This window comes from Ooceraea biroi, chromosome 10 (assembly GCF_003672135.1).
Source record: "Ooceraea biroi isolate clonal line C1 chromosome 10, Obir_v5.4, whole genome shotgun sequence".
Taxonomy (NCBI): domain Eukaryota; kingdom Metazoa; phylum Arthropoda; class Insecta; order Hymenoptera; family Formicidae; genus Ooceraea; species Ooceraea biroi.
The window spans coordinates 6,104,146-6,126,328 of NC_039515.1; the positions used below are offsets into that span (position 1 = coordinate 6,104,146).

General features: G+C 40.6%; 4 protein-coding genes across 6 annotated transcripts in view; all 4 read left to right on the forward strand.

Annotated features, from left to right (window-relative positions):
* LOC105286194 (transcriptional adapter 2B) overlaps positions 1 to 22,183 on the forward strand; it is a 152,619-nt gene that overhangs the window by 89,651 nt on the left and 40,785 nt on the right. The window lies entirely within an intron of this gene.
* Positions 1,364 to 9,450, forward strand: LOC105285803 (protein disulfide-isomerase). The gene is made up of 8 exons (XM_011350289.3): positions 1,364 to 1,712; positions 3,205 to 3,536; positions 6,977 to 7,117; positions 7,218 to 7,469; positions 7,559 to 7,930; positions 8,001 to 8,129; positions 8,215 to 8,301; positions 8,477 to 9,450. Exons 1-8 carry the CDS (start codon positions 1,562 to 1,564, stop codon positions 8,525 to 8,527), a joined length of 1,515 nt encoding a protein of 504 aa, XP_011348591.1. The 5' UTR covers positions 1,364 to 1,561; the 3' UTR covers positions 8,528 to 9,450.
* LOC113562717 lies at positions 9,581 to 15,328 on the forward strand. The gene is made up of 5 exons (XM_026972894.1): positions 9,581 to 10,136; positions 10,888 to 11,391; positions 11,483 to 11,818; positions 14,608 to 14,887; positions 15,000 to 15,328. The coding sequence occupies exons 1-5, from the start codon at positions 9,951 to 9,953 to the stop codon at positions 15,251 to 15,253; spliced, it is 1,560 nt and encodes a 519-aa protein (XP_026828695.1). The 5' UTR covers positions 9,581 to 9,950; the 3' UTR covers positions 15,254 to 15,328.
* On the forward strand, positions 15,438 to 21,720 carry LOC105285805 (dynein intermediate chain 2, axonemal). Its single transcript, XM_026972893.1, has 10 exons — positions 15,438 to 15,709; positions 15,772 to 15,933; positions 16,013 to 16,271; positions 16,346 to 16,599; positions 19,408 to 19,567; positions 19,701 to 19,893; positions 19,993 to 20,128; positions 20,215 to 20,361; positions 20,484 to 20,699; positions 21,460 to 21,720. Exons 1-10 carry the CDS (start codon positions 15,530 to 15,532, stop codon positions 21,526 to 21,528), a joined length of 1,776 nt encoding a protein of 591 aa, XP_026828694.1. The 5' UTR covers positions 15,438 to 15,529; the 3' UTR covers positions 21,529 to 21,720.

The following is a 22,183-nucleotide window of genomic DNA, read 5'->3' on the forward strand; positions in this document are numbered from 1 at the left end:
TTGTAGTTATACATACAATAAATAGAGTTTCTTTTCCTAAACGTGATTTTTGTGGTTCAAAGTCATTTGAAGGTCAGCATATTCTGTATGGTTGAATTTGTTTTTTTACAAGCTACATCATTTCGTTAAGGAAAATATACCATCTCGTTTAAAAAAATGTTCATGACCTTGATATCTTGTGAAAGGTCACATTAAAAAAATAATTTTCTTACCAGAGCACTAGTCTCTTTGAATCGAACAATTTTCGTCCTTTGACTTTTTTCTTTGGGGACACCTAAAAAATGAAGTTTATCGCGCTATTCCGACAACACCCGAAGATACGCGAGAAAGAATTCAGCGTGCGTGCACCGCAATTACTCCGGAATCTCTCAAAAACGTAAAACAATCGTTTATTCATCGAATTCGAAAGTGTATGGAAGTAAACGGTGATCATTTCGAACATCTGTAAAAAAAGGTATATCTTTGTAGTTATACATACAATAAATAGAGTTTCTTTTCCTAAACGTGATTTTTGTGGTTCAAAGTCATTTGAAGGTCAACATATTCTGTACGGTTGAGTTTGTTTTTTTACAAGCTACATCATTTCGTTAAGGAAAATATACCATCTCGTTTAAAAAAATGTTCATGACCTTGATATCTTGTGAAAGGTCACATTAAAAAAATAATTTTCTTACCAGAGTACTAGTCTCTTTGAATCGAACAATTTTCGTCCTTTGACTTTTTTCATATCATCAAAGGAAGCAGAGATGTTCTAAGTGCTACAGTTAGAGGAAATACCCTGTATACGTATACCTCCAAAATATAATAAAACATAATAAATCATTATTTACATAATAAAAAAATATAATGCAAACACAAAGAAACAAAACTCCGAAAAAAAATTATCACAACTCGGTCTCGAACCCAACGTGCGCGGATGGCAAAATACGAGTCTCGCGCTTAGCCACTGGACCACGGCGCTTCGCGCCGAAATGTAGCTATTCATGGTACGTACTTTCCGTACCGGTGGAAAATGCTCACTTGTATCATTACCGAGCGTAACGAACTAGTTCACGTCCACTTCGTCAGGCGGCGCCAAACGTCAGGAGCTGGTGGCCGCTCTCAGGTTTCTCTCTGCTTCAAGTGAATTATCTTTCGACCCGCGGTCGCATCTTAAGCCTTATCACTGTCGAAGATCAGCGGGAGCGATCCCGCGGCTTATCTCTCTCCTCTCGCGGCGACGGAGGGTAATTCGCCGTTCGCGTGACGTGCCCGTGGATGAGCCGGCATGGCCGACCGCGGCGAGTCAGCCAATCAGCGATCCCCACGATGAGGACGATGCCACGCGTATGAAACCGCGATCAACGCGAGCCCCTATAGACCGCAACGTAGCGCCGCGTCCGCTCATTCATCGCGCGTTTCTCGCGGACGGTGTCTTCCCCGTGTTCTCGTCCTCGTAGTCATCACCGTCACCTCCGTCGTCGCGGTCCTCGTCGCAGTGAGAGAAGACGCTCCGAGCTCCGACTCCCCCGAGAACAGAGAGGAGAAGGGACCGTTCCGAGAGAGGCGATCGCTCACCAACATGAGCTCCATCGGCGGATTCTGTTTAGCGGCGCTCTGCCTCGTCGCGGCCTGCCTGGCCGCGGTCGAGGTCGACGACGGCGTCTACGTGCTCAAGCAGGACAACTTCGACGGCTTCATCGCGGAGAACGACTACGTGCTCCTCGAGTTCTGTGAGTATCAGTCGCCGAGAGGCCGAGTATCCCGTTGCTCGGCCTCCGCCGAGGAGTCGCCTTTTTTTTCCCGTTATCGGACATGCCGCGCGCGGTCACGCGGCGACGGAAAGGGGGAAGGGACGCGATCGCGACCGGGCGCGACGGAACACGAGCGATCTGTTCCTTTTCTCTCGTTGGCGATCGCGGAAAAGAATTCCGGCGGGTTTACGCGCACCCTCCGCGCGCGCGCGCGCGCGCGGTCATCCGCCGATCGCCGACGTGTTTGTCACGCTCTGCCGGTTTCCTCCGTCACCTCGATCGCGATCCAGATGCGAGCACGAACCTCGTACACGTCGTCATCTGGTCTTCGAAGAGGAGCGGCAACGAGCGCATCGCGATGTCTCGACGATCGAACGATCGAGTCGCTATCTTGCGCGTTTCGATATTCTGACGATGACGGCATTCGGTCTTCGGTCTTTCGTCCTCGTAGCCGCACTTTCTGCACCCTGCTCGTGGCCGTCCCCTCCCGTGCGCGCACCTGGTGCACTTTTCAGCCGCGACTGGAGAGAGTAAAGATCCGCTCTTTGACCATACTTCGAGAGTGTCTTCGAAGGCCTACTCCGTGGACTTCAACCCCTTAGAGGTCCTTCAGCGCTTCTTTCGTGATCTTGGACGTCGCGGAAACGCGTAGATTAGATCCCCTGCACCTTCCTACACCTCTCCTCTCCTCCCACGCATATATCTGTCCTCGAGTGCAGAAGCTGAGAGAATGTAACTGTAAGAATCATAGACGACTCTCGTTCTTGTCGACGAAGTTTTCGTCCCGTCACACGCATCCGCACGGGACTTTACCATTTTAATGAAAAAAGGTACGAAGAAACCTCCACGTGCACGTGGTTAATTTTGTGGAAAAAATATGTATCGTAAATCATCCTATGATTATAATCGAGATATTACGTCATGGTGACGTCCTCGATGACGAGAACGACTACCGGCGATCGCATGCGGCATTGAAAATTAATTGGAGCGTTTGGACGGATTCTGGATCAAGCGATCAATTGATCGTACTTTCGTTAAAACCGGAACGTAACAAATAATTAATTTAAAAACACCGATGATTGTCGTGTCGTCGGATCACGTCGGCGGCTAACCATATGGTATCCGTGTAATTCAATGATGATGAGTAAATTCCTGAAGAATCGTAACTCGCGAAGTTGCGCTGGAGATTTCCAATGTTTTTCTCTTAGTTTCATCATTTTCCTCCGAAAATTTCAGAGAAATCGTTTTTTACAAATTGTCGATTACATTGTCCCTATTTTTACAGGTTGAGATATTTCATGTTAAAAAGTTCCATGCAAGAGTTAGAGTACAACTCTCGCCATGCTTTGATCCAATTACGTATAGATTTCTGTATTTCGGCTCGCTGTCCGACTTTGGAGAATAATTCCCTTGCATGCCGACTGATATGACACGAACCGGCAGTAATCTTACGTAATCTTTGTCGACACAGATGCGCCGTGGTGTGGACATTGCAAAGCCTTGGCGCCTGAGTATGTCAAAGCGGCGAAGAAACTGGAGGAGGCCAAGTCTGCGATCAAATTGGTCAAGATAGATGCGACCGTGGAAACTCAACTTGCCGAGAAGCATGGAGTCAGGGGATATCCCACTCTCAAGCTCTATCGCCAAGGTGTCGCGATCGATTATACCGGTGGCCGTCAGGCTGACGATATCGTCAACTGGCTGCTCAAGAAGACTGGCCCAGCCGCCCAGGAGCTGCAAACGGTCGATGATGCGAAGGCGTTCATCGAGGCACACAATTTCGTTATTGTTGGTTTCTTCAAGGTACGATCATCTCGAGTTGATTGGATGTTAGTAGCGGTCATTATAAGTCTACTTTGATCTAATGACACACGCAGATTTCTGCATTTTGAATTGTTATTAGGGGTGTGATTTAGTTTTGAGGGTTTTTTTTGCTCAAAACGCATGTATTTAAATATGATAATGACTGAATACCTTAATCAAAATATTTTCCTTCGTTTTCTGTAACTTTTTCCCATCTTTCTGGCAACAGATGGATTCCACCACGATAAAATGACTCTTCTTTTCAGTCGATCCATTCGTCGACGAATTTTCGCGCTTCTTCAAAATTATGAAAGTGCGTATCCTCTAAAGCGTGTTGCATCGACCGGAACAAATAATAATCGCATGGAGAATACGCGGGGTACGGTAAGACTTCCCATTCAAGCTCTAATAGTGTTTGTTTCACTGATAACGCAACGTGAGGTCGAGCGTTGTCACGAAGAATCACTTTCCGTCGTTTACTCGCAATTGGTGGTCGTTTTTGGTCCACTGCTTGCTTCGACTTGTACAATTGGTGTCGATAACGATCAGCCGTGACAGTCTCGTGCGGATTTAACAGCTCATAGTACACTATTCCACCAATACAGAGCATTACTTTTGAACCGTGAATATTGCGTCTCGGAGTGGATGTTGATGGTTCGCCTGGATCCACCCATGATTTTCTGCGTTTCGGATTATCAAAATAGATCCACTTTTCATCCCCAGTAACAATCCGAGACAAAAGACTCTTCTTTTTTTGCCTGGCGATCAACGAAATGCAAATGTTCAAATGGCACTTTCCGATAATTGATGTCGAACCCATTTCCCTTTCTGAATTTTTCCCATTTCATGTAAATGTTTGGTAACTGTTGTACGATCAACATTTAATGCTCTGGCAAGAGACGGATTCCACCACGATAAAATCACTCTTCTTTTGAGTCGATCCATTCGTCGACGAATTTTCGCGCTTCTTCCAAATTATGAAAGTGCGTATCCTCTAAAGCGTGTTGCATCGACCGGAACAAATAATAATCGCATGGAGAATACGCGGGGTACGGTAAGACTTCCCATTCAAGCTCTAATAGTGTTTGTTTCACTGATAACGCAACGTGAGGTCGAGCGTTGTCACGAAGAATCACTTTCCGTCGTTTACTCGCAATTGGTGGTCGTTTTTGGTCCACTGCTTGCTTCGACTTGTACAATTGGTGTCGATAACGATCAGCCGTGACAGTCTCGTGCGGATTTAACAGCTCATAGTACACTATTCCACCAATACAGAGCATTACTTTTGAACCGTGAATATTGCGTCTCGGAGTGGATGTTGATGGTTCGCCTGGATCCACCCATGATTTTCTGCGTTTCGGATTATCAAAATAGATCCACTTTTCATCCCCAGTAACAATCCGAGACAAAAGACTCTTCTTTTTTTGCCTGGCGATCAACGAAATGCAAATGTTCAAATGGCACTTTCCGATAATTGATGTCCAACCCATTTCCCTTCTTTCTGAATTTTTCCCATTTCATGTAAATGTTTGGTAACTGTTGTACGATCAACATTTAATGCTCTGGCAAGAGATGGATTCCACCACGATAAAATGACTCTTCTTTTGAGTCGATCCATTCGTCGACGAATTTTCGCGCTTCTTCCAAATTATGAAAGTGTGTATCCTCTAAAGCGTGTTGCATCGACCGGAACAAATAATAATCGCATGGAGAATACGCGGGGGGCGGTAAGACTTCCCATTCAAGCTCTAATAGTGTTTGTTTCACTGATAACGCAACGTGAGGTCGAGCGTTGTCACGAAGAATCACTTTCCGTCGTTTACTCGCAATTGGTGGTCGTTTTTGGTCCACTGCTTGCTTCGACTTGTACAATTGGTGTCGATAACGATCAGCCGTGACAGTCTCGTGCGGATTTAACAGCTCATAGTACACTATCCTACCAAATACAGAGCATTACTTTTCAACCGTGAATATTGCGTCTCGGAGTGGATGTTGATGGTTCGCCTGGATCCACCCATGATTTTCTGCGTTTCGGATTATCAAAATAGATCCACTTTTCATCCCCAGTAACAATCCGAGACAAAAGACTCTTCTTTTTTTGCCTGGCGATCAACGAAATGCAAATGTTCAACCGGTTCGCAATGGCACTTTCCGAGAATTGATGTCGAACCCATTTCCCTTTCTGAATTTTTCCCATTTCATGTAAATGTTTGGTAACTGTTGTACGATCAACATTTAATGCTCTGGCAAGAGATGGATTCCACCACGATAAAATCACTCTTCTTTTGAGTCGATCCATTCGTCGACGAATTTTCGCGCTTCTTCCAAATTATGAAAGTGTGTATCCTCTAAAGCGTGTTGCATCGACCGGAACAAATAATAATCGCATGGAGAATACGCGGGGGGCGGTAAGACTTCCCATTCAAGCTCTAATAGTGTTTGTTTCACTGATAACGCAACGTGAGGTCGAGCGTTGTCACGAAGAAGAATCACTTTCCGTCGCTTACTCGCAACTGGTGGTCGTTTTTGGTCCAATGCTTGCTTCAACTTGTACAATTGGTGTCGATAACGATCAGCCGTGACAGTCTCGTGCGGATTTAACAGCTCATAGTACACTATCCCACCAAATACAGAGCATTACTTTTCAACCGTGAATATTGCGTCTCGGAGTGGATGTTGATGGTTCGCCTGGATCCACCCATGATTTTCTGCGTTTCGGATTATCAAAATAGATCCACTTTTCATCCCCAGTAACAATCCGAGACAAAAGACTCTTCTTTTTTTGCCTGGCGATCAACGAAATGCAAATGTTCAACCGGTTCGCAATGGCACTTTCCGAGAATTGATGTCGAACCCATTTCCCTTTCTGAATTTTTCCCATTTCATGTAAATGTTTGGTAACTGTTGTACGATCAACATTTAATGCTCTGGCAAGTTCTGAAGTGGATCGTGTTGGATTTTCGTGCAATAATGCTTGCAAATCTGCATTCTCAGGCTTTCTTGGTTGTCCCGAGCGTTCTTTGTCCTTCACATCAGTATCATCACTTTTAAAGCGTCTAAACCAGTATTCACACGTCTTAATTGATGGGGCAGAATCACCATAAGTTTCCACAAGAATTCTATAACCGTCAGCCGCAGTTTTCTTTTGATTAAAAAACAAAAGCAACGCATGTCGAAAATGCTCTTTCGGAAGTTGCATTTTTACGATGATACAAACACGACTGTTATTGCATCTATTGCTATAATGCTACTAAATGTCATGGATAATGTCAACACTGTAAGCAACAACAGTTATCGGAAACAGCTATTGGAACAAACTGACACTACAGCCATCTGTTGCAAAACCCTCAAAACTAAATCACACTCCTAATATAATCAAAAGATTAACCTGTTGTAACAGCCTACCTATTTATATGCCTATTTACCGATTTTGTTATTAGGAAGCCTCGAGTCCTGCGGCCACGGCATACGTGAAAGTTGCCAATGCGGCGGATGATCACATGTTCGCTATTACAAGTAGCGATGAGGTGTTCAACGAGTACGGAATCGAGGGGGATGGGAAAATCGTGGTGTTTAAGAAGGTACGCCTCGTTCGATGCGCTGCATCTTGCACTTCGATAGAAAATAGAACCTCAAATCGCAAGTCGAATTAATTAATTAATTAATCTTTGTTCTCTACAGTTCGACGAAGACAAAGTCGTTTATCCTGAAGAGTTTACTGGTAAAGACGATCCGCTTGAAGCAAAGAATCTGCAGAAATTCATCGCCACGCACTCGTTGCCCCTGGTTGTTGAATTTAATCAAGACACGGCGCAGAAGATCTTCAGCGGCGAAATCAAGAGTCATCTGTTAGTGTTCCTCAGCAAAGCGGCTGGTCACTTGACGAAATACGTCGACGTGCTCAAAGAGCCGGCGAAGAAATACCGCGGCCAGGTACGGAGATTCGAGCATCGTATGCTATCTCGTATTGCTACCCCGCCCTTTGGAAGCGTTAATGCAATTCTACAAAATGTCTGACGCAGGTTTTGTTCGTGACGATCGACTGTGACGAGACTGATCACGAGCGCATCTTGGAGTTCTTCGGTTTGAAGAAAGATGACGTTCCCTCCATGCGAATTATCAAGCTTGAGGAGGACATGGCCAAGTACAAACCCGAGAATCGGGAGATTTCTGCCGAGAACGTGCAGGAGTTCGTCGCGGCTTTCACGGATGGCAAATTGAAGCGCCATCTGCTCACGCAGGACCTACCCGAGGATTGGGACAAGACCCCGGTGACGGTCCTCGTCGGCACGAATTTCCACGAGATTGCTTACGACAAGGAGAAGGATGTTCTCGTTGAATTCTACGCGCCTTGGTGCGGCCATTGTCAGCAGCTCGCGCCCATTTACGAGAAGGTACGTTTCCCCCTTGAACATGCATTCGTTGATAATACTTGCTCGCGTTAATCGACAATATTGCTCTCAGCTTGGTGAGAAGTACAAGGACAACGATAAGTTGGTCATCGCGAAAATGGATGCGACTGCTAACGAGCTGGAGGACGTAAAGATCACCAGCTTCCCGACCCTCACTCTCTACAAGAAGAACACGAACGAGGTACGAATTTTTCTCCTTTCGCACGATCCGCCATACTTGTGATACTTTTTTTAAGTTATGCTCACTTTGTCAACTTGTTTTCCAGGCTGTGGAATATAACGGCGAAAGGACGCTCGACGGTCTTTCCAAGTTTATCGAAACCGGTGGACAATACGGTGAAGCCCCAGAGGAGGTATGTTACGTCATGAAAAATTATTGTTGGATACTTTTTATTACGACAGAAAAAAAGGTAAAATACTTGAAATGATAAAAAGAAGGTAAAATTGCACGAGTCATCTCTTAAAATTTTGTAAGGCATGATCTTTTGTATCGCATCGTCTGTACATCGTCTGTTATTTTTATCGCAGGCTCAAGAAGAGGACGAAGACGACGACGTGCCAAGGAAGGATGAGTTGTAAACGCACATAATCATTAATTAAGAAGTAAAATCAACATTGACTCGTCTCTTGTATTTCCCGCATCCAGTCAATGAGCTCCATAAATTCCCGCTTTACAGAAATACTTCATTTATACAAAGATAATTCAATGGTGCATCCTCACATAGACATACGCAACACACACACACACACACACACAATTGTTACTTTAGACGTTAAGTTTTACGTGAATGTCGCAGTGTACAATTTACAATTAAGAGTTACGTCGGCAATTTTGTAAGGATCTAGGGTTATTGTCGCGATCGATATCAAATGGCGCATTCTTGTGATATATATATTGTTATTTCTTGGTAGTAACTGGTAGCTACGGCATTGTGCAAACAGGAAATCATGAAATTCTGCAGTACACTTGGGAACGTTTTAATTCGCGCGTCATAGCGATATCGATAAAATATAAATCGAAAGGACAGGATCTGTACACCCTATACGATTACGTCGTTCGTGTCCCATACGTCTTTGTGGACTGCGTGACTTTGTGCCCTCTGAAAACTGCGGCGTTTATGTAGTTCTCGCGCCTTTATCTTTCCACGTTGAAAAATAAAAACAAACAAAACGGGGGAGCGAATCATTAATGCAAGAACGTCTTAAAGTCACGAATCACTTTTTATTTTTGTAAATGCTCTTATTTTTTTTATTATTGATACGATAATACTTGAACGGTTTCATCGCGCTTCGCAGCGCGCGCAGGCGAAAGCAAGTCTTCGAGAATTCTGCGAGGGCTAGTGGTTTACAAATACATTTCCAATTTGCAGCATTTAAAACTCACAGCGAGTGATCGATTTAGATATACATATTTAGGATAGGCAGCCGTTTCAATGTTGTCCTAGTTTTTATTCGACTGAAATTCTAGGAAACTCAATGTGGCGCATATTGCGAGAGGAAAAGGAAAAGTAAATTATATATATATACATATATATATAAATATATATTATTATAAGAAGTGTCTTTATTATATATTATTCTTAATATATAAAAATATTCTATTCTGGTTTATGTCCATTTTATTGCCATTGCTATGCTGTATATATATATATGGCTATATACACTCTGTACATACAAATATAATTTTTAACTATTTTCTCTACAATACATCAAGTATTCAGTTTGTAACAAGCAATGTACTAATTACAAAATTAGCAACATAATTAGGTAATAACATGCAGTTATTACCTAACGTACCGATTCGACGTAACAACATGAACAGATAATCGTATGGTTATCTTATTATCTTATTGCCGGTTGTTGCTTTATTGGCTAATTACGAAAATTAACACTTTGAGCGGCACACGCGAATATTTTTCCCTAACATTAATTTCCTTTTAGTTTTCTGCTAATAATATCTTGCTTGTATTTTTTTTACCAGGATTGCAGACGTGCCGAAGTAATGGATCATTGCGCGTTGAATACGTCCGATTTACACACATTGTTGCAAGACACTTTATTAATCACGGAGAAAGTGAAAGAGATGTTAAAGAGAGATTGCGACGAAGCAATGTTCGTTTTAAAGCCGTGGCAGACGAAGATCGTCGTTGAAAAACAAGCGGATGAGAGTATTTGTAACTGCAAGAAAGTATGATCGTTTACGCTTCACGTACATTTGCAATTTGTGTCTGCATGTGTGTGTATATATATATATATATATATATATATATATATACAGGGTGGCCCATTTAAATTTATACAGTCGATTTTTTAAAAAACTAAAAGAGATACGAAAAAATGTTTCAGACAGACATGTCACGATTTCGAGGGGGACATAAGATGATACCATTGGTTTGACCTTGAATAGTCGTTTGAAGGTCACGCGAAGATCACCTTCAATTTCTTAAATTGAAACCCTAACTTTTTATTGCAGATTCTTATTCTCCATCGAAAAGTAAGTAACTTTTGTCTGAAACATTTTTCCGAAAAATGTCATCTTATGTCCTTAAAATGTCCTCAAAACTCATCTTGAAGATCATTTTAAGGACATAAGATGACATTTTTCGGAAAAATGTTTCAGACAAAAGTTACTTACTTTTCGATGGAGAATAAGAATCTGCAATAAAAAGTTGGGGTTTCAATTTAAGAAATTGAAGGTGATTTTCGCGTGACCTTCAAACGACTATTCAAGGTCAAACCAATGGTATCATCTTATGTCCCCCTCGAAATCGTGACATGTCTGTCTGAAACATTTTTTCGTATCTCTTTTAGTTTTTTAAAAAATCGACTGTATAAATTAAAATGGGCCACCCTGTATATATATATATATATATATATATATATATATATATATATATAAAAGTCAACATGAACTTACTTTATTTCTTATCGTTGAGTAGATCACAAGTGAAAACGAAGCTGAGGAAATTGCCGTGGGGATAAGCAGAACGATAATTCTGGCGCAAGAGCTGCGGGAAAAATTGAAGCTTAACGCAACAACGAAAAAAAGACCTACGAGAAAAGAGACGCTTGAAAGTATCTATTTATCCAATCCTACGTCAACTAGCGATCGTAAGAAATTATCGGGAAGCAATGTTGCAACGCAAAAACCGAGCGCTACGAAAAGTCCCGCTTGTAAGAAAGCAAGTGTATCTCAAACTGATAAAGTACCCTCTGCTGCGACGAGATCGCCTAAACTGGCCAGCAGTACAAGACAGAGCAACGTAACTAATAAAGTACAATCAAGTAAATTGCCCAAAGGAGTTACAGTAAAATCGAAAAAAGGAAAGAACTTTATTCTGGAGAATAAATTGAACGTCAAAAGAATAAGTTCGGGAAATAAGCTACAGGTTGACGATGGTGGTTCTCATGGTACTCCGCGAGATGTATGTAACACAACGACGGTATAAAGGATTGAAATTAATAACAATTGTTATCATGAATATCCACAAATCTTTTGGTATACAATTGTTTTATCGTGCGTTTCTATTTCAGGCGAGGAAGGCTCTTGAATCGCCGACCACGTCAGCTGCTAAATTGAACGATTTGATACATAAAACGCATCAGTCTATCGACAGCGCGTTAATTCCTTCTGCTGACAATACTAAAGATAATTGTCCTGTACATGGGCATAATTTATGTCGATCCGTTGAAGAGCAGATTGTAATGATAGATGTGGTGGAAGCGCTTCAGCATTTTACTGTACCTAATGAAATTGTCAAAGTATTGAGAACATATTACGCGTTTTTAAAAAATGAAGAGGCCACCTTGGGTGATAAGAAGAAGAGAAATAAATCAGTTGATGCTTTTCTAAAGGCATTTAACGCAACGGTAACGTAAATGCAGGAGGAAATATAACTTTATGGGCTATACGCACGCATGCACCCACAGAAAAGATTTCTGGACTTAATGCTATTACTCTTTAATCTATCATAAAATAAGATCGCTATAGCGACAATCATATTTATTATTGAAAAGAAGCATATTTTAATCTTGAATAGAAAATTCGAAAATCTAGATTCAAATAATCTTGGCGCTATCTCATTAATTTTCTCAGAAGGATTTAGATACAAATTTGTAGCAAGTTCAAAATTTTCTTGATTTAAGAATATTGTGAGATCTAAAAGACATCTTATTCTATTCTTGTAAGAGAATTTGTAGAATCTGCATAAAACGGCCAATATTTATGTGTTGCAATCGAAAATCGGGAAAGTGTTTCTGTTATTTACAATGAATAAGTGCAATACTCTGCAAGAAATATTAAAAGATATGGAAATGTCTTATCTCGAATCTTATTTCTCAAGTAAGTATATTGTATATACTTACTTACATTTCCATACCTTTTAATATTTCTTGTAGAGTATTGCACTTATTCATTGTAAATAACAGAAACACTTTCCCGATTTTCGATCGCAACACATAAATATTGGCCGTTTTATCGGAATAAAGAACGCAGAAGCGCCGAGTCGACGAGCGACTGTGAGAAAATGATGCGTCGACATCGACAAAGCCTACTATAAAGTGGCGCTAATATCAAATTATTCTACATACAAGAATATATAAGCATAAATTTGTATATGTTACTCTTGTCTCGAGACAGTAAGACAATCTTATTTAAGGGGGGAGCCTGCTTTAGAACGTTGAAAATAAGGTATAATTTTACGAATTTTTTTGGAGAAACTATACAGCGGATCATTATAAAACTTGTTGCATTTATTAGTACATGTTTAAAGATAACAAAAATTATTTTTTTATTTGAATATATCGCCTGTAGAGGTCGTCCTGGAGGCATCTTAGTGCAGCCGGCATTGTAAATTGGTGAGCATTCTCCTGCCTCCAAATTTCATCCAAACTGAAAAATTGAAATATTTTCTCGTTATTTATGAATTCCCATCGTCGATGAACCTTTAATATTCATAAAAACATTAAATTAAACAATTATTTTTGCATGAAAAAGTTCAAAAACTTTGCCTAAAAATCGTATTTTTGTGTTCTAAGCTCCACCATTTTGACACTTTTCAACTTTTTTCTTCTCTCTTTGGTTCATCGATAATGGGAATTCATAAATAACGAGAACATATTTCAATTTTTCAGTTCAGACGAAATTTGGAGGCAGGAGAATGCTCACCAATTTGCAATGCCGGCGACGCGGCTGCACTAAGATTTCTCCAGGACGACCTCTACAAGCGATATATTCAAATCAAAAAATAATTTTCTTATCTTTAAACATGTACTAATAAATGCATCAAAGTTTTATAATGATCCGCTGTATAGTTTCTCCAAAACATTCGTAAAATTATACCTTATTTTCAACGTTCTAAAGCAGGCTCCCCCCTTAAGGGGAAGCTGGAGTTGGTAGTGAACTATTTTTTCACTATAGCGATGGTAATTGCAGTTTCGAAAATTCTCTTTATTGCTTGTGCAGAATAAAAAATCCTTTTCCACAAATGAAGTATAGATAGAAAGAAAGTCCGCTCTACAGGACTTTATATTCAAAATGGAACAAAGTTAGAAAAGACAAATGCAAGTTTTTAACTTTTTGCCATTTTGAGTATAAAGTCCTGTAGAGCGGACTTTCTTTCTATCTATACTTCATTTGTGGAAAAGGAATTTTTTATTCTGCACAAGCGATAAAGAGAATTTTCGAAACTGCAATTACCATCGCTATAGTGAAAAAATAGTTCACTAGCAACTCCAGCATGCCCTTAAGGGGGGAGCCTGCTTTAGAACGTTGAAAATAAGGTATAATTTTACGAATTTTTTTGGAGAAACTATACAGCGGATCATTATAAAACTTGTTGCATTTATTAGTACATGTTTAAAGATAAAAAAATTATTTGTTGATTTCAATATATCGCCTGTAGAGGTCGTCCTGGAGGCATCTTAGTGCAGCCGGCATTGTAAATTGGTGAGCATTCTCCTGCCTCCAAATTTCATCCAAACTGAAAAATTGAAATATTTTCTCGTTATTTATGAATTCCCATCGTCGATGAACCTTTAATATTCATAAAAACATTAAGTTAAACAATTATTTTTGCATGAAAAAGTTCAAAAACTTTGCCTAAAAATCGTATTTTTGTGTTCTAAGCTCCACCATTTTGACACTTTTCAACTTTTTTCTTCTCTCTTTGGTTCATCGACAATGGGAATTCATAAATAACGAGAACATATTTCAATTTTTCAGTTCAGACGAAATTTGGAGGCAGGAGAATGCTCATCAATTTGCAATGCCGGCGACGCGGCTGCACTAAGATTTCTCCAGGACGACCTCTACAGGCGATATATTCAAATCAAAAAATAATTTTCTTATCTTTAAACATGTACTAATAAATGCATCAAAGTTTTATAATGATCCGCTGTATAGTTTCTCCAAAAACAATTCGTAAAATATACCTTATTTTCAGCGTTCTAAAGCAGGCTCCCCCCTTAATTCGAGAGAGAAGAATAGAAATTACTGATTTAAATTAAAAATTGTTTTATTTTCATATTTTTTATACTCGTAATACGATTAAATTGGTCAAGAATATTTTTCGTCTTGTTATCAGAAATCCTTTCTGAGGGTGTGTATCTACATGCGGGTACAACATTTATTTGATATTACTTATTTTATTCTTAACCAGGATGTAGCTACGCAAGGTTGTTCATCACAAGAGTCTCAGTTGCTAAAAGCAGCGGCAGATTCAGTATCTGCGTTCAGTAATATTTTCGAAGAAGACTTGCAGCCAACGGAACTCAGTCGCATAAGAAACACTTTCACCGACTTAGCGGTTGTTTTGAAATCGTATAATCTTGAAGACATTGCAAGACCGATTACTGAAAGACCGTTTTGTAATATTTCTTTGACAAGAGGATGGATGTTGAACGGCATTTGGAATGCTTCCTGTGCGGAACAGCTTAAAAGTAAATTCGCATTTCTTATTAATGCTGATCATCTTAATCCACAATAATTTAATTTTCATTGAAGTTTTATTTAATTTTCTTCGATATACCTCACACCTGAATTTTATTCTAGGTTTTTCAAAATCGTACAATGTAAGGTACAGTAACAAAAGACAGTTACTGACGCTGTACGAGGCGATGCAGAAATTCCAGCGCACGGAGTACTTGAATGCATTGATACAGATTATTTTACGCGATGTAGTACCAGCTATCAAGTCTAATATCGATCCTACAAGTGCGGAATATATACAGGCGTACAAAACAATGTACATTTTGCATCAAGGCTTAAATCCTAACATCCCGGTCTTAGTAAGAACGGATAACTAAGTTCCTGCGACATATATCCTATGTTACTATAGTAACCATTGTATGTGTATCTAATAAAGATACCTGCTTCTTTGCTTACGCAGAGCTTCATTTCGCTTTAAGAATTATTTTAGGATTCTTTTTCATTGCGTTACGTCGATAAGTAGAAAAGTTTTATTAAGCTCTTTTACGCGAGTATTTAAGGAATATAAAATTTCATCATTGCGAATCTCGCGAATCTCAAGATTCTGTATTCCTATATTTCCTGCACATAATATCTCGCTCTTCTTACCCGCGATGGATGCGGAATATGCTTATACGAAAAAAAGAATGCACTTTGGGAAGAAGTGCAATTTTTCAGATAATGATAAAGTGGAAGTGGAAATCAAATCGGATCCAGCGTTAATGAACAATTACGTTAGAACCGATCCCGTGACGCACGCCACGCAATGCAGCAAAGTTTACGCGGTCCACGAGGTACGAACATTTATTTAAACACTTATTGAAATATTTCATTAGGGACATCATGTGTGCGACAGGTAAACACACCTACCGCGACATACAGGGACAGCAAGATGTTCCATTACGAGGGCGGCTGGCCAAAAGATATAAATATGAAGGACCTGGAGCAGACGGTCAGGTACAGGCGCAAAATCGAGAAAGATGAACTGTTTCTCCACACGATGCTGCAATTGTTGCCCGTAACGATCATCTCCGATGTCTGTTCTCTTGAGATATTTGAAACTGATCGGCATACTTACACGTGACCTTGCTTTCAAGTCGATGGAACACTACATACTGCAAAATAACGCGTGCAACATCTACGAGCAATTTTTCGCCGACGTGGAGGCGACCCCGCTAATACAGAGAGCCTTCTCGCGCACGGTGAACGTTTACCGCGATCCCTTAATAGCGAAACGATCTATCACTCATCTGTCGTGGTCGCCGGATCAGGGCAATCGCTTCGCGGCCAGTTACAGCAACGCCAATTTCAAGAAGAGTTTCAGCAGCAATTACACGTCGTACATCTGGGAAGTGGGTACGTTGAGCCAGAATCTATTAAGTCGGATATCATTGTCGATTGCAGCAGATTTATTCGAAAACATTGTGTAGAGAATCCGAACAGTCCCTACATGACACTGAAACCATTTTGCCCGACATTGACGTTGGAGTACAATCCTAAGGACAGTAACATCCTGGTGAGCGGTCTAATGACCGGTCAGGTGGCCTGCTGGGACGTTAGAAGGGGACCGGAACTAGTGGACATCAGCTCGATAGAGTTCAGCCACAGGGATCCCTGCGACAAAACCTTGTGGATCAATTCCAAGACCGGCACCGAGTTCTTTAGCGCCTCAAAAGACGGACAGGTATAATTCATGCGTGATAACAATCGCTACAGTTCACTACCCAGATAGCCAAGTCTGCCGAAAGCAGATGATGCTAACTATCTGCTATCAACTATTGCCAGCCAAAAGACAACAAATTTGATACAGAAGTTGTTGTTAACGATTAATTCGACAAATTGGTGCCAGAAATGTAACAGAGCTTGCTCACAAAATCTAAGAACAGATTGGCGGCAGAAACCGAGCAGAATCCGCAAACATGGCTTGAAGTCGGATTGTCGACAGAAACCGAGCAAGATCTGCGCGCGCGGAATCTAACGGCAGATTGGCAGCAGAAACCGAACAGGATCCGCAGCTTTTGACAGTATTCAAATTTACACGGCTATGAATATGCGTTTTCGCTCCGCACCGCTATGCGGTGCACGCGTCGAGTTCTTGTTCGATGTTAAGATTTAGCCTAACAGTTATATAAGTTAATATACGCGCCTTGGCATGACAATATTAATTTTTCTGAACATTTTTGCACTCGCGGCACAGAGGCTCCCATGGACAACGTCCACATAGTTCACGCACGCCACATGCAATCTGAAGTTCGAAAGCGAAATTCGGACTTCAGATTAGAACAAATTAACAATAGGAGAGAGATTATGCAACGAACTATCAGAAAGACACATCAAGCCAAATGTACTTTAATTGAACAAACAAACAAATGCGTTCTTTTAATAATTTATAGTGTGTAAAAGTAAACACATGCTTTAATATATCGTAAATATGAATGGCCAAAAGCTGCAGATTCTGTTCGGTTTCTGCCGTCAATCTGCCGTCAGATGTTAACAGATCCTGCTCGGTTTCTGCCGCCAATCTGCCGTGAGAGTCTGTTAGCAGGCTCTGCTGGCAGATCACTATCCTAACGCGGACACAACGGATGCGAATTTGCTATCAACTTCTGCAGTAATCTGTTGCCAATCTGCTGGCAGATTGCACACATTTTGCTTACTGGGTGCTATCAACTATTGCCAGCCAAAAGACAACAAATTTGATACAGAAGTTGTTGTTAACGATTAATGCGACAAATTGGTGCCAGAAATGTAACAGAGCTTGCTCACAAAACCTAAGAACAGGTTGGCGGCAGAAACCGAGCAGAATCCGCAAACATGGCTCGAAGTCGGATTGTCGACAGAAACCGAGCAAGATCTGCGCGCGCGGAATCTAACGGCAGATTGGCAGCAGAAACCGAACAGGATCCGCAGCTTTTGACAGTATTCAAATTTACACGGCTATGAATATGCGTTTTCGCTCCGCACCGCTATGCGGTGCACGCGTCGAGTTCTTGTTCGATGTTAAGATTTATCCTAACAGTTATATAAGTTAATATACGCGCCTTGGCATGACAATATTAATTTTTCTGAACATTTTTGCACTCGCGGCACAGAGGCTCCCATGGACAACGTCCACGTAGTTCACGCACGCCACATGCAATCTGAAGTTCGAAAGCGAAATTCGGACTTCAGATTAGAACAAATTAACAATAGGAGAGAGATTATGCAACGAACTATCAGAAAGACACATCAAGCCAAATGTACTTTAATTTAACAAACAAACAAGTGCGTTCTTTTAATAATTTATAGTGTGTAAAAGTAAACACATGCTTTAATATATCGTAAATATGAATGGCCAAAAGCTGCAGATTCTGTTCGGTTTCTGCCGTCAATCTGCCGTCAGATGTTAACAGATCCTGCTGGGTTTCTGCCGCCAATCTGCCGTCAGAGTCTGTTAGCAGGCTCTGCTGGCAGATCACTATCCTAACGCGGACATAACGGATGCGAATTTGCTATCAACTTCTGCAGTAATCTGTTGCCAATCTGCTGGCAGATTGCACACATTTTGCTTACTGGGTGCTATCAACTATTGCCAGCCAAAAGACAACAAATTTGATACAGAAGTTGTTGTTAACGATTAATGCGACAAATTGGTGCCAGAAATGTAACAGAGCTTGCTCACAAAACCTAAGAACAGGTTGGCGGCAGAAACCGAGCAGAATCCGCAAACATGGCTCGAAGTCGGATTGTCGACAGAAACCGAGCAAGATCTGCGCGCGCGGAATCTAACGGCAGATTGGCAGCAGAAACCGAACAGGATCCGCAGCTTTTGACAGTATTCAAATTTACACGGCTATGAATATGCGTTTTCGCTCCGCACCGCTATGCGGTGCACGCGTCGAGTTCTTGCTCGATGTTAAGATTTAGCCTAACAGTTATATAAGTTAATATACGCGCCTTGGCATGACAATATTAATTTTTCTGAACATTTTTGCACTCGCGGCACAGAGGCTCCCATGGACAACGTCCACGTAGTTCACGCACGCCACATGCAATCTGAAGTTCGAAAGCGAAATTCGGACTTCAGATTAGAACAAATTAACAATAAGAGAGAGATTACGCAACGAACTGTCAGAAAGACACATCAAGCCAAATGTACTTTAATTGAACAAACAAACAAATGCGTTCTTTTAACAATTTATAGTGTGTTAAAAGTAAACACATGCTTTAATATATCGTAAATATGAATGGCCAAAAGCTGCAGATTCTGTTCGGTTTCTGCCGTCAATCTGCCGTCAGATGTTAACAGATCCTGCTCGGTTTCTGCCGCCAATCTGCCGTGAGAGTCTGTTAGCAGGCTCTGCTGGCAGATCACTATCCTAACGCGGACATAACGGATGCGAATTTGCTATCAACTTCTGCAGTAATCTGTTGCCAATCTGCTGGCAGATTGCACACATTTTGCTTACTGGGTACTAGGGTCACAGAGTAGAACGAATACGCTTGCCCGTAGATAAAGTGGTGGGACACCAGAAAAATGCTGACTCCGACGGAGACACTGGTCATTGATTTGCTAAAGCCAGAGGATCAAAATGTAGACAAAGCGACTGGCATCTCGGCTCTGCAATTTGAATCGTCGATGGGAACGCGGTTCATGTGCGGCTTAGAAAATGGTCTTGTAAAATGTCTCATTATTTATTGATATCATGCTCTGTCTCGAAGCTGTATATTATTTTTTTATTTTTATATTAAAAATTAAGATTGCCTATTGTCTCTTGTAGTGAAAGTAATCATGATATTATTCAGGCATCGTGGTATCTGGCACTCGCAAGGGCAAGACACCCGGCGAGAAAATCGCGACGAGATTCAGAGCTCAATACGGTCCGGTCATTAGTTTGGAGAGGAATCCAACGTTCGTAAAAAATTTTCTGACGGTTGGTGATTGGACCTCGAGGATTTGGGCAGAGGACTGCAGGGAATCCTGCATAGCTTGGACGCCGTAAGTTTAAAAACGATAGGAATACGGGATATTTTCACGAGTGGAGTCCATTAGCATATGAAACCATAAATGTTATAAATATGTAAATCCACGAATCAGCGGCCATCGGGATTTTCTAACGGGCGGCGCCTGGAGCACGACACGTTATTCCGTGTACTACCTGATTAAAACGGACGGAACGTTGGATGTGTGGGATTTTCTAATTCAGCAAGACAGTCCGGTCCTTAGCGTGAAAGTAATCGATTAGGCAATTTATTTATAATCTCATAACAGATAATCGCAATCTATATCTATCCTTATTTATCAATAATTTATTTGAAGATATGCGATGAAAGTTTGACTTGTTTGCGACCCCACGAACAAGGACAGCTGGCTGCAGTCGCGAACAAAAAAGGTTCAACCTATTTACTTGAATTCTCGGAAGTTTTAACGATAAATCAAAAGAACGATAAAGTGCTGCTAACAGCGGTAAATATCAGATCGAGGAAAATAATTGTTTTTACATTTTGTCTTGTTATATAACAAGAAAAAAAATTATATATTCGACTAATATTTCTTTAGTAGTAATTAACAATACTGAATTTCCTTAGCTCCTTGATCGCGAAACTCGCAGGGAGAAAGTGATAGAAGCGAAAAACAGAGAGTTACGATTGAAAATGAAGACCCTGAAGACGCATGGCGAATCGGATTTCGTCGATGCTGCCTCGAAGCCGGACGAACGAGACGAAGTTAAAGAATCCTGCAGCGATCTGCGGAACGCGCTGATAACACAGTGCGAGGAGGAATACGAAAATCTGATTAACGCGGTAAAATGAATTACCTACCCAGCAAACACAGTCATACAACAATGATATTGCCATAATACAACAGAATGTAACACGCAATATAACATGTTCGTTACATGTAACGTATATGTTGGTTGTAATTTCCCACTCAAACGAAATTGCAGTAATATAACAATAATATAACGTGTTACTAAAATGTTATTTAAATGTTATATAAATGGAATATATATTATTTATTCTTTCTTCCTCTCTCTACAACTACAGGTGCACGTTTAATCTATTTTCCTAAACGTTATGTACGAGTTCGTACTTTCCTCTTATTTATTATTCGTTCAAAATGTACCACTTCATCGTAGAAATGGACTTACGATACAACAAGTTGTGCCCTGCCGTGATCACCGTCCCTATATATATTTTGTATTATATTTTGCGTGCGAGAAACGAAGCCATCTACCGGACAACTCGACATCTGAATGTTAAAAATGATACATAACATAGACATAATATGCAAATATTACAGTTATATAATATCGCATATTTCAGTTATATTACTGTTATATTATTATAACCAATGTATAACAGTTTTATAACGCAGTTATGTTGCAGTTACAAAGTAAATTATGCAACCTCAACATTAATAACATATAACAGTTGTTATATTACGTGTTACTTCTGTGTTATATAATAGTTATATTTTGTGTTTGCTGGGTAGTCATTGAATATGCGACTATATGTCTAACTTTGCGCAAACAGGCACGTAGATATTGCTATTACCTTGCAGGAATTGGCGCAACAGGCAAGTAATGTCGAACTAAATAACAACGTGATTCAGAACGGCAATTACAATTAACGCAAGGTAAGGAAAGAAAGGAACTTTCGCTAAGCGACTAGGAATTGAACGTATGTTGTAAGTAACTCGTATTTTACTAATAAATTATTAATAAAGGATTAGTACTGATATAAGACATTTTTTTCTGTTTTATTGGGTCGTCCGGAAAGTTCGTGCCGATTTTTAATAGATGGCGTTGGAACATGTCTGAATATATCAATGTTATTGAAAACATACGATTTATATACATATGCTTAAAGGTGACATTTCAACGCATCTTTAGGAAAAAAGTTGTTTCAGATAAATTGATTCGTGTCAGTTTTGTACTCTTTTGAAGATGGAAGAAAACAAAGAACATTTTAGACACTTGATGCTTTTCTATTACCGGAAAGGCAAAAATGCCTCACAAGCAACAAATTCGATATGTTCTGTTTACGGAGAAGGCGCTTTAGCTGAAAGAACCGTACGTAAGTGGTTCGCTAAGTTTAGAGCTGGTGATTTTAACCTTAAAGACCAAGAACGCTCGGGCAGACCCTCTACTACTGACGATGACCAAATCAAGACACTGATCGAGAATAACCCGCGCTACACGACACGTGAATTAGCAGAGATACTGAAAATATCGAAAACCACTGTCCACGATCATGTAGTGAAGCTTGGTTACGTAAGTCGCTAT

Excerpts from the sequence above, each read along its gene's own strand:
- LOC113562717 (XM_026972894.1), top strand. The coding sequence starts at position 9,951 with ATGGATCATTGCGCGTTGAATACGTCCGATTTACACACATTGTTGCAA. Across the intron at positions 10,137-10,887 it reads GTATTTGTAACTGCAAGAAA|ATCACAAGTGAAAACGAAGC; the intron begins GTATGATCGTTT and ends ATCGTTGAGTAG. Across the intron at positions 11,819-14,607 it reads TAAAGGCATTTAACGCAACG|GATGTAGCTACGCAAGGTTG; the intron begins GTAACGTAAATG and ends ATTCTTAACCAG.
- LOC105285805 (XM_026972893.1), top strand. The coding sequence starts at position 15,530 with ATGGATGCGGAATATGCTTATACGAAAAAAAGAATGCACTTTGGGAAG. Across the intron at positions 16,600-19,407 it reads GCGCCTCAAAAGACGGACAG|ATAAAGTGGTGGGACACCAG; the intron begins GTATAATTCATG and ends GCTTGCCCGTAG. Across the intron at positions 20,362-20,483 it reads ATAAAGTGCTGCTAACAGCG|CTCCTTGATCGCGAAACTCG; the intron begins GTAAATATCAGA and ends GAATTTCCTTAG.
- LOC105285803 (XM_011350289.3), top strand. The coding sequence starts at position 1,562 with ATGAGCTCCATCGGCGGATTCTGTTTAGCGGCGCTCTGCCTCGTCGCG. Across the intron at positions 1,713-3,204 it reads CTACGTGCTCCTCGAGTTCT|ATGCGCCGTGGTGTGGACAT; the intron begins GTGAGTATCAGT and ends TTGTCGACACAG. Across the intron at positions 7,470-7,558 it reads CGAAGAAATACCGCGGCCAG|GTTTTGTTCGTGACGATCGA; the intron begins GTACGGAGATTC and ends TGTCTGACGCAG.